General features: G+C 34.3%; 1 protein-coding gene across 1 annotated transcript in view; it reads right to left on the bottom strand.

Moving 5' to 3' along the window:
• SYCP2 (synaptonemal complex protein 2) overlaps nt 1-12,605 on the bottom strand; it is a 57,988-nt gene that overhangs the window by 521 nt on the left and 44,862 nt on the right. Inside the window, exons 31-42 of the mRNA XM_081149444.1 lie at nt 12,040-12,077; nt 11,153-11,323; nt 9,209-9,410; nt 8,170-8,384; nt 3,858-3,948; nt 3,477-3,626; nt 2,819-2,946; nt 1,907-2,001; nt 1,730-1,829; nt 1,157-1,215; nt 919-997; nt 757-813 (exon numbers count right to left, since the gene is read on the bottom strand). Coding sequence (XP_081005570.1) covers nt 757-813; nt 919-997; nt 1,157-1,215; nt 1,730-1,829; nt 1,907-2,001; nt 2,819-2,946; nt 3,477-3,626; nt 3,858-3,948; nt 8,170-8,384; nt 9,209-9,410; nt 11,153-11,323; nt 12,040-12,077 — 1,385 coding nt within the window. The remainder of the gene's footprint in view (nt 1-756; nt 814-918; nt 998-1,156; nt 1,216-1,729; nt 1,830-1,906; nt 2,002-2,818; nt 2,947-3,476; nt 3,627-3,857; nt 3,949-8,169; nt 8,385-9,208; nt 9,411-11,152; nt 11,324-12,039; nt 12,078-12,605) is intronic.

Genomic DNA, 12,605 nt, shown 5'->3' with positions numbered 1-12,605 from the left:
TTCCCAGATAGCTGAACTCAGTGATCATCACTGATCACCAATTGAGAGAAGACTTTCAGTCTTTTCTATCTCAAATGATTGACTGTAGATTTAATATTTAAAGGAAGGAAGTAAACTGAGTATAATCTAGGGAACAATTTCAACAAGGATCAATCTAGTTAGCTTGTCTGCTTCAAGCTAAACATCCTGATCTTCAGCTATTTCAGCAATGTTGGGCTTCTATTAAAATTTGTTAAATACATTAATATATCCCCTATAAAAAGATTAGTACCAAAGAATACATAAAAATGTCTACCCTCTTTGAGAAAACAAAGACACGTTCACCTGGAGCAGTGTCTTTAGACCCCACACAACTGTGCTTTTCTCCCAGAACCAGCTGCTGGTCTACTAGACCATTGGAAAGTCTGGTCCAAGTGGACAGTGATTCTTTTCAGGTGTCCTGACGCCCCTTCTTGAGAAGGCAGGGTTCTGATGCTCTGCACAGTGCTTAGACAAAGTACAAAGAACTCACTTTTCTAGAGAACTGTTCAAGTGGCAAATTGATAGTCTTTTTTGAAATTTTTTATTTTTAGGAGGGTCTTTAAATCACCCCTATTATTTTACTATAAATATGCTCCTATTATTCTAATTTAAATAACAAAGTCCACTGAGCTAAAGCTGCTTCCTCTCAATCCAAAAAGAAAACCTGTGAAACAATTTCCCATTAAAAGAAATAGGCATTCCATTTGAAAATCCCAAACTAGATAGTTGATTTACCATTTCCTTAAGAAGCCTGTCTTGCAGAATTTTCATGTTTTCTTTCATGAAACACATCTGTAAAATAAATGTATTTCCCCCATGAAATTTACTATAAAATCTTTACAGCAAAAAGATAGACTAACCAATACCAAAATTATATAAAAAATATGTAACGTATACCTCATTTGTACAAATAGTTTCTTCCCTGTCAGTGCTGTAGAAGACATTCTTGTCCAATGAAGCTTTCAAAAGGTGAAGCCTAACAAGTATAATAATGACAAGTTACCTTTGTGCTTACCAGGAATTCAAATTAAGTCGCTATAGTGTAGTATACATAATTTAAAAATTTTAAATAATGTAAACTGTTAACTTAAAATCTAATTTTATAGATTCCAGTCATAAAAAATGTCATACTAACCTCTCCTGTTCACTTTTTTGATAGGCACTGAACTTCTGAACTATCTTTTCCCCAAAGTCCTAAATTTTAATACAAAAACTAATTACACTTTAAATATTCAACGTTGACAGTAGAATTTACTATATTTCTATAAATAAACAAGTTGGCTACATGCTAAGAATATTCCAGATGCCATAAACTCTTTCAGATAAAAAATATTCAAAGTAAAATCTCTCATGATTTCTCCCTTATTAAGCTTAAAGTTTGTAATTTAAGTGTGTTTATAAGAAACTGACTAAAAATCTTTATGGTGGTTCTAAAAGCAGAAGGTCAATAGAGATTTTACTTAGTGTAGCTCTTTAAAAATGAGGTCTTACAATTATTTTTAAATTCTTTTCCATTGTTTTTCAGAGAGAAACATCGATGTTGGTAGGTTGCCTCCTGCACGCGCCCCGACAGGGCTGGGGATTGAGCCTGAAACTGAGGTACATGCCCTTGTCCGGAATCTACCCTGGGACCCTTCAGTCTGCAGGCCTACACTCTAACCTGAGCCAAACCTACTAGGGCTATTTTTAATTTCTTAAAAGCACAAACCGTAAATTCCTTCTCCAAATCTTTTAAAGACTGTGAATCTTTTTCAAAGTTCTCCAACTCTTTTATGATGCTGAACTGGAATTTATCAAGTTTTTTGATCCTATTAAAGGAAATAAGAGTATTTAAAAAACTACAGCACTCAAAACATAGTGTTCAGAAGAGATTTGTATTACACACCTGTATTCCTGAATATGATGGTTCATTGTTTTTAGATGTTGTTGAGCTGTTTTCCAAGACTGCTTGGTAAAATAATCCATCAATTTGTGGTGAATCTGAAAAATATTCATTATTTACAAAATAATAATCTAACCAAGACTATATTAAGAACAAAGTCTTTTCCACAAAATGTAAATGACTTAGAAAAGTGAAAAATTAAAACCTCAGTGATGGAACCTGAAGTGTTAGTGAGTAAGCTCAGTCAGAACAGGGTCTGGTTCCATCAGAAAGGCTCTAAGGGCTGACCTGGTGACTGATCATTTTCATAAGGATACCGCACTCTACAATATTTTAAAGCAATGCAAGTGATTACAGTTCTCTTCAGGTACACAGCCTCAAAGTCCCAGTCAGAATTATTACCCTTTTCACATCTAGCCACAGATGCATAGCAATACAGGGTGTGGCAAAAGTAGGTTCACAGTTCCATAAGGAAAATACAATAATTAACAAACTGTTTTGCATACTCACAAGTGTAAACCTGCTTTTGCCCTACCCTGTGTATGAGTCGGGGTTCCTCTGTTTAGACTGTCAACCTTGGATAAATCAACATGAGCACACTGGAACCTCAAATGGGATTTCTGACTGAGGCTCATCCCTTAGTGCCCTCACTAGCAGTCACCTCTATGAGATTAAAAAAGTGAAGAATCACAGAAGAGTCAAAATGTTAAACCAATTAAAAAGAACGTGTAGAAAAAGAAATAGGGATAATGCACAGACTTTTAGAAGATAAATTCACTCATGAGATAAAAGGTTTTAACCTAGGAATCATTCCAGTTTTTACCAGTACATGAGGAAAGCTGAATTCACAAGTGGATAGTCTAGTAGAAAGGGGGGCATATTATCACATTATTGGGTATAATTTCAATAACTCACATTAAATTTCTTCTTAAATTCTGTGTTGAACTGCTCACACATTGTGCCTACATCTGAAATTTCAGTTCCCCAGTTCTTTCCAGGAACAGAAAAGTCATTTGTTGATAACGGAGATGTACTTTCAGACACTAAAAAATAAAGGCAAACAACCAAAGTTAAAATGTATTTTCATGAATGTAGCCTTACTTGTCATGAGGCTGAGAACAAAACCTTATTTTCAGGTTCTATGTATAATCTAAGGATTATGAAATCAAATGCAGACATATTTTTAATTTAAAAATAATTGATTTATAAAAAAACCTTTGGCATGGGTATTAAAGCAGGAAAGGTAACATTAAAATGGAACATTTTTAGGGTATTTTTAAATGGTTTTAGCTACTTCCATGTCACTGACCCAAGTATTTACTAACACGCTAGTTTCGTAGTAAGTTTACCCTCTAGTACAGCTCACATGAGGTGATCGGTGATAGAGATGAGGAATGTTTGAAAAGAACCCTTCCTGCATTACTCACATCAGTAAACTTGTGATAGAGCATCACTCTTCTTGGACTTGACCAAAGTTGTCTTTACAAAGGGTTTGTTTTGTGGACTCATTTGAGATCTAAGAAACTACCTTCCCAAATAGCTGCATTTTGACACACACATTTGATCTACCTACTTTTGTGACTGTGATGATCAGCATTTTCCATTTTAGACAGTTTTGGGGGAAGCAAGTCTGCTCTCCCCTCCTCTTCCTCTTCCAATCCTACTTCATTGGGATTAATGTCTTCTATGTACATTCGTTTGCGACTAAGATGGTATGTAGGGCCTTAGGAACAGTTAAATAATTAATAGTGTTCTTGCTTTTATGAAAAAAGTATTTGTTTCAGTTAATTATATCATTTTAGGTAACTGTGCATTAAATTCTATCTAGTTCCTTATTTTCATTTTGAAATTAGCTAACTTGAATAATTTAGTATGTTTTCAAATATATAATTCTTTTAGATGAACTTTCACAGCATTTCAGTAACTAACTTAGAAGCAAGGCTGTGAGTCAAACCTGATACATGAGTGGAGTCACAGGGCGTGTCACATCTTATTTTCTCTCCTTTCTCACTAGACGTGGATAGTGGAGATGCTGAATGACTTTCCTAAAATATGTATCAAAAATTGAAAAAAAATACCGTAAGTACTCTTGGACTCACCTTTGACCATCTTTCTTAAACCCTAAAGCCAGGAAACTGCAAAAGCTGTCAATACTTTTTTCAGACTTTTTTTGTTTCTCTCCTTCCCTTTTCATCTTTGACACTACTTTAACCTACATTCTTAGGTGAATCTCAATCTTAAACTATACTAATAATTTTGAGCTAGCTTTTGTGACTACTCCTGCTTTTCAATTCTTCTTTATTAGGATTTTGAGTCAGAAAATGGGGAACTATAAAAAATGTCTAAACTTTTCTCTCAAGCTATATCTTTAAGACATTTTTTTCCCATCTAACCTTGTGTTTTGCTGTTTCAATGTACAGATTTCTTCCAGTCAAATTAGGTTTTTCCTATTTCCTGATAGTGCATGTCCACTTCCAGTTCCCTTCCTTAGATTACTGTTCTTTCTCTACTATAAGTACCCACGCTCCCACTTAGGTCTAGGGTGAATCCCAGCCCTCTCCATGCTGTAAAATTCTGTCTTACCTTTCTGTATTTTACAGATTATTAAACTATTCTTGTTGTTGGAGTGATGGACTTTTATAGTGGCAAAAAAACTCAACCAAATTCTTATGTAATCATGAAGCCAGAAAGTCCTAGTTATAAATATGTAAGTCAGTGGTTCGGCAGCTATATTCTCACTATTTAAGACCTTACTACTTCTCATTTAAAAAATTTCAGCTTTTTCCTACGATTAAACTATCCTACATATTGTAAACATCAGATTTATAGATAAGTTGAAAATATTATAATTAAAGGCCAGTAACTGATTCTTCTCAGACCACCTTAGTTTAGGGAAAGTTTGATGGCTACACTACCAGATATGTCTCCCTTTTGCTATGTATATGATTTTCATTGACATTTGGAGGTTCAATTTCCATAAACTTTTTTCTGAACTATAACTGCTTACATCTGAATAGCTATTGCAATTTCGTGTTTCTTATTTAAGTACCACAATTTACATTTTTTCTATTCACAATAGTATTATTCTTAGTAGGAGTATACCTGGGCTATGAATGAGCAAGACACATAGAAACCAAAAAAATTAAACCAAAACTACGTAAATTTTGAGGGAATAATTCATTTGCTGCTAAAATTCAACTCCTATTCAAAATTAAAAATAAAAGTCCTCAGACAACTAGGACATTAACTTGATAACAAGTATCTACCAAAAACTATGGCTAAGCATGCCTGCTAGTACAATTATCTATTTAACATTGCTCCAGAAGTCATACTCACCTTAATGAAAAAGAAAGTATAAGGAGTGGAACAGAATGCAACATTATCATGAATAACAGTTTAGGACTGTCTATACTCAAAGTCCAAGAGAATCTAGGCAGACAATTCTCGTAGAATTGTCAAGGTTGTGAGAGATATACAAAAGCAAAATACTAAACCCAGAAAACAGTTTAAAGTTTTTTGTTTGTTTGTTTTAAATATATTTTTATTGATTTCAGAGGGAGGAAAGGAGAGGGAGAGAGAGATAGAAACATCAATGATGAGAGAGTCACTGATCAAGCCCACAACCAGGGCATGTGCCCTGACCGGGAATAGAACCCCGATCGCCTGGATCCTAGGTCGATGCTCAACTGTTGAGCCACACCCGGCCTGGCTTTAAAGGTTTTTTTCAATACAGTAAAAAGGAAACCCATAAAACACTTTGGAATTAATCTAACAAGTAGTATAATTTTCTCTGTGGAAGATTTGGCACAATTTTGTCAGAAATAAGACCAAAAAGTAGGGAGAAAAATGAATTATGTCGATGAGAAAGTTCATGGCAGGTAATTCTTCAGGCAAACTAATTCCCAAATGTAATATGAACATGTAAATGGCCAAGAGAATTTAGAAGTAAAAGGGTAAGACCAGGTTGACTGGGGTGGTGGTGTATGAAACACCTTGTAAGTGTAAAACTACTTTTAAAGCAAAGTAGTAGTATTAGCACAGAGGCAGGCACTATTCTGTTTTACTAACCAGTCTAACAGCTGACCCAATGGTTGCCAAGACTATGACCAAATTAGCATTACACAGGATGGAGAAAGGAGGAGTCGCCCAAGCATGATGTTGCACTAATGCACTATCTATATGCAAAGAGAAAGCCCAGAAAGTTTGAAAACATAAACGTTAAAATCAAATAACATTTTTATGAGAAAATGTATGTTTTTAGAATAGCTGAAGGAAGGATTTCTTGAACACCACAAAAGACATAAATTTCATTACATCATGGATATTTTCATTCAAGTGAAAAGACAAGATAAATACTGGAAAAAGAATGTTTGCATTGTATATAACCAATACAGAATTAATGTCCAGAATATATTAAGAACTCCTACAAATTTGTAAGAAAAATCAAACAATGCAATTAAAAATTAGGAAAAAATAGACAATTCACCAAATGGCCAAAAAATATATGAAAACACTCAATGCTATTAACCATGAAAATGCAAATTAAAGTGAGAGACATGAATCAGGTTGGCAAAAACAAACATCTAACAGCCAATTAACAAAAAGTACACTGTTGGTGAGCATAATGTAAGCTGGTACAACTAACTGATAGAGCAAATTTCCAATGCCTAATTAAGAATACACAGTAAATGCGAAACAATGTCTCATATGTAACAATTAAAATTCCATCTAGCACCAAGTAGCATCAAAGAAAGTGGGTGGTGATTACCTACGTTTTGAGATTTGAAGGATAGGACACCGAAGGGATAAAGGACTCCAGGAAAGTAAGGCTGATAGAGCAATACTTACAAAATACCATGGGATGACAGTCTAGTGGGAAACTTTTTCAGATTGTAGTCTGTAGAAATTGAGAGCCCTGCAAAGGCCCCTTGGAGTTATCAGAGGGAGGCTGAGTAGGCTAAGGTTTAGATCTCCTATCTGCTCTAAACAGCATAATTCCATTTTTATCTGTTTGGCACATTGGAGGTTTCATATAAGATTATGTTTGAAAAATATGGTCTGTGAAGACTACTAGTTAAACAGAATAAAAGGACCTTAAAACCTTCTAGGAATAAAAATATTGTTTAAAGTTGTAAAACATAAGGTTATTAGAGATTTTAGATCTTGGCTATGGGTGTTCTGGAACTCTCATTAATTCCATCTTTATATACAGAGGTTAGTATGCATCAAGAGAATTTACTATGTAAATATTTGAACATTTACAATGTTTTCAGGTATTATGCTTACATAATCAGCCTATTTAATTTTTCACAGACCCATTTTACAGATGAGAAAACTGAGGTGCAGAGGGAATCATCAACTTGTAAAATGTTACATAGGCAGAAAATAGTGGAGCCAGGATTTAAATGCAATTCTGTCTGACTCAAAACTTTTTCAACTGTACCCAGTTATAGTGAGCAAAATTATCTTGGCAATCAGTTCTATAACTTTGTTACTACTACAAAATTCTCCAAATTGAGCCATCAATACCACCCAAGCAAAAAGGGGTGGCAGGGTTGAGGTGGGGTAAACTGGTACCAAAGTATTCACAACTTAAAAAAAACACAGCAAAACTCAAAATACATTTTTACGTCTCTCTCTCTCTCTCACTTTAACCCATAATTGATTCCTATTTCTAATGTCTTTTGAGAGCATACCTACATATTTTATTAAGAAATAGGACATATAACAACACAAAAGGAATTTTCAATATATTAAATTTGTTAATATTCATGCCATTTACCTACTAGTCTTAAAGTTCCTTACAAAACTCCAAAGCAAATACTATAGTCATACTATTTTCAATTACAGTTCTTGTCAATTTGCTTTGTCAACTTCTGGTTTAGTAACTAAAGGTTACAAACTTCGAGTTATGGTAGAATCCGAAAGAAGTGCTGTGTTGCAGGACTAAGCCTATTCAAATCTAGAAAACGAATTATGTAGTTTCGATGTGTAGACAAACACGCAGCGCCTCTTTAAAGCGATCATTCCCATCATAGCACGCTTGCCAGCACTCTGCTTCTCATACCACCACCTTCCTCCTCTACAGCAGCTATAATCAATCTATTAGGTTCATTGAGGCTATTTTACTTTTCTGTAGGTTCCTCCTCTTCCCCAGATATGACACAAAAGCTTAGGCTAAGTAGGTAAGCAATGTGTATTTGATTAGAGGAAAATGATTTACCCACTTCAAATATGTGTGATTAAGGAAAAATATATAATCTTACCGAAGAGAATGATTGAGGCATTGGTGAGCAACTTTCTCTTGCACATAGTAAATTTTTCTCACTGTTTTTCAGTGACTTTATTGGACCTCCAACTCCATATTTACTGTTGAAGGATTCAGGTGATGAAGATTTTACAGTAGGTGATATGGATTTTGTTATACAGTCATGATCCTGAGTAAAGTCCCTTTCTGTTATTTTCTCTGTACCTATATTGCCTCACAAAACACAAACCAAAAAAAAGTGGAAGGCGTTATTGATGTCTAGTTTAGAATAGCATGATTAATTTAAATTCTAAGAATAGACAATTAGCTGTATTTAAAAAGGATAAACTTTCACTAAATCAAAACCAAACTGTTTAAAATATTATATAAGACTTTGAAAAATATTAAATGGCTCCATTTTAAATGTAATTGTAACCATAGAACATTTAAAACATTTTCAAACAAAATGATCTATAGTATAAGCTGCACTATAACGAGCAGCCTGAGTATTTGACATCAGTAGTGTTTATATATAAAAGCCACAGAATTTTATGGTTGGAAAGGCTTGGGAAATAATTTGGTCTAATTCCTTCAAATATAGATGAGGAAATTCATGGCTGAAATAAATCTTAATATAAGTGAACTCTGACAGTTTTCAGATCAAACCAAGGCATGTGCATCTGTCTTCTAAGTATATGCTTATCCGAGATAACAGTGTTCCCAGGTATTATAAAAACAGCCACTTCAGAGGAAGTATATATGTTAACTGATGTAAGTCTTGAATTTTAACTGAAATTATAGACACTTAGAAATGCTTTAAAACATCCTTTAAAGGACCTGAAAGATAGAAAAAGTGCAAACATGACCAGCTTCAGTGTCAGTAATACTCTTCCCAAGTCTACTTATACTTGGCAAAGACCAAATTCTGAGCATTAACTAGTTTAAAAATAAAATTTTGACTACCTATAATCTTAATACACCCATCAAAATTAGTCTTCAAATCCTATTTTCATATAATTATAGTAAAAATTAAATATTCAACTAAAGAAGATACTGACTTCTCATTACTTCTATAGATGATGGACTCCCAGACAAAGACACAGGAGATAAGTCAAGGCTGTTGTCTCTTATAGTAGTATTTTTTAGGAGAGATGAGCTTGCCCATTCTTTTGATATATCCTTTTGTGTCTCTGAGGAGAAGGCATTCTGCTGTTTCTTTGGCAGCTTCATGGTTTTGCTTCTGGAATGAATATTCTCCTCCTAAATGTATTGATAACTTTAAAATTATAATAGAATACAAGTAATTTAAGTTACATTGAAATGTTAATAAACGTCTTATATTACTACATATGAGCATAGCAGGGGCCACAACATGAGTAGTGAAAGACTAATACACTGGAAGACATATGGCAAATTCACAAGAAATATGATACACTATAATAGAGTATTTTATTGGTATCTCTTATGGTATCTAAGATTCCAGGAGATCATTCTCATTTCAGTGAAAGCAGAGTGTGTTCCTGGGTTCCACGGCTCAGGAGTCTGGAAAGGAGGGTGGTGAGAGAAGGTCACTGAGGGGGTGGAGGTCTGCTGACACACAGAGTAGGCAAGCACAGGTCTCGTTTGGAAGTCTCAGGTATTCTGTCACAGCTCTGGGAAGGAGGGGAAATAAGCTTGGAAAGTCATTCTGATGCTTTGAATGTCTGACTATAGGGTGGTAGATACTCAGGGTTTTTCTTTGAAGAGGGATATGATGAGACGGTGGCCTGGGAAGACAAGACTGACCTGACTATATATATAGTAAATTAACGTAAGAAGTGATAGAAAATATGGAGATAAGTTACGAAGTCCTTAATGTCTTCCAGATAAGAGATAAGAAGGTTACAAACAAGGGGATATGGAGGTTTAATGACTGAAAATCAGAACAGTGAGATGGCCAGAGACACCTACCTTAAGTGCCAGACTCTTTAGGCTCAAACCTTTGTTTACCACTTTCTAGCTGTGCTGGCCTTGGGCAAATCCCTTCATCTCTCTGTGCCTCAATTTTCTCACTTGTAAAATGAGATGTCAATAATAGTACTAGTCACCTATAGTACTTATGAGATTTTAAGAAGTCAAATCTATAAAGTACATACAGATACTCCACGATTTACAATGGGGTATGTCCTGATAAACCCACTGTAAGTTGAAAATATGGTCAAGTCAAGAATGCATTTACCACATCTAACCTACTGAACGTCATTAGTCTCGTCTACCTTCACTGTGCTCAGAACACAATATCCAAAAAACACTGGCAACACAGTGCGCTGCAGTGTTGGTTGTTGACCCTGGGGGTCCTGTGCCTGACTCAGAGCTGTAGCTCATTACAGCTGGCCACATGAGAAGGGTAATATACCACAAAGTGTAGCCTGGGAAAAGATCAAAATTCAAAACCTGAAGAACAGTTTCTACTGAATGTGTACTCATCATAGAGTCAAAAATTCTGCATCATCGTAGAGTCAAAAATTGTAAGTTGGAACCATGGAAGTTGAGGATTATCTGCACTTAAGATAGCACCTGGCACATTATAAAACTTTTTTTAAACTTTGTTAACACTTTCAAGCACAGGTGGGTAGACGTGTCTGTGACATGAGATTTAAGAAGTCGTCAGGGACGGACATGGATCAGTGTATGAGAAGAACCTCAGATCCAATATTTTTACTTTCAGTCAACAGATCCACAGTTGCCTAACAGTCTGTACTTTCTTGAGGTATATAATTTTGGAAAGATCAATTCTCTAATTCAAGGATATTATCTTAAAGTTATAATTCTACTACAGTCACACATCTGTGTTGTGACACTAATGCCAACCTATTCCAAACATAATGCCTAAGGATCAACTTTTAGAATTATACAAGTTTTCTCATACAGAGGGTTAAATCTTAAAAAAGAAGTAAACAGATACATTTGACATTTAAAAAATATATTCTGTATTTAGAAATTATTAAATTGTTTCTATTTACCTTTACTAGCAATTTTTCTTTCAATGACTCTGAAACTTCTTGTTCACATTCTGATTCTGAATTTGAAAGATCTTTATAATTTTTTTTGGTGTTTGCCACTCTTCGTGGAAGTCTGGTTCTCCCATCTGGAATGGTTTCATCTACCTTTTTGGTGGTGGTTTTCTTGGGTGTCTATGGGAGAAAAAGTCCTGAATATTATTATATCAATATTTGAGTTACAAGAAATACAAGTTATTTGCTATAAAATATTTCTAGAAATATATTTCTGATTAATATCTTTTAAATGACTGGAGAGAGAAAATTTTACAAGATTGGAACACATCAGAATATTAGCCATAAAGAAAATGAAATCTTGCCATCTGTGGTAACATAATACTCTCTAGGTTTATCGATGGTAAGTGAAGTAAGTCAGAGAAAAACAAATACCATATGATTTCAATTATATGTAGAATCTCAACAACAAAAAAATGAAACAGAAACCACCACAGACACAGAGAACAAACTGATGGTTGACAAAGGGGATGGGGATTGAGAAGCACAAGCTTCCAGTTATATATTTAAAAAGTCTGGGTTTTATATTTCCATTCCAAATATCTTCTATTATTTTTTTATCCCTGTCATTAAAGGTTTGAGAGGCCTGATTTATATCACCTAACTTAAGAGAAAAAAGATGTCACAAATACCTAGCATCACAGAATAAAACAGACCTAAAACAGGCTAACATGTTAAAAAAGCAAAAGGTAGGAGGAACGGTAAAAGACTGAAACAATTATGGGAAACAAGTAAATGATGACAAGGATAAAACTATGAGATGACAAATTTTTTTTTCACGACAAGGAGAAAAATAATTTTAAAGGGATGTTTGGACACAAACTTCTGAGTTTTACCATTTTAGATCTTGGGTGTTCCCTTTCCAAAGATGGTCCTGCAATTCAAGAAAATAAGGTTAAATTCTTCAAAAGGATAAAAACTGGCATTTAAAACTTATTAGAATATTTATGCATATAAGTTAAAATCAAAGAAAATAAGAATGCATCTTTAAATTCATTCAAACTTAAACTGTATAGTATTTGATATATGAATTACCAAGTTCCCTTCTCTTTTATATTATAAAACTTTTTAAACATACAGGAGAATATCTAACTTAACACCCATGATGCTACCATTCAGTAGGAACTACATTGTCAGTAATGTTGAATCTACTTATATGTACTCTCTTGTGTGACCCTCCACATCTCCTCTGCTGAGACGTAATCACTAGACGTAATCACTATCCTGAAATCTGTCTCATTCACTTGATCTCAAAAAAAAAAGTTTCAATTCAGATATGTATCCCTAAACAATATAATGAACTTTATAAAACAGTCATGTCACATGTAATAGTCTGACTTGCTTTATTTTTCACTCATTATGTTTCTAAGATTTATCCACATTCTTGAGAGTAGCTTTAGAC

The sequence above is a fragment of the Miniopterus schreibersii genome, assembly GCF_964146895.1.
Source record: "Miniopterus schreibersii genome assembly, chromosome: 10".
In the NCBI taxonomy this organism is placed as follows: Eukaryota; Metazoa; Chordata; class Mammalia; order Chiroptera; family Miniopteridae; genus Miniopterus; species Miniopterus schreibersii.
This window is presented reverse-complemented; position numbering and strand designations above follow the sequence as displayed.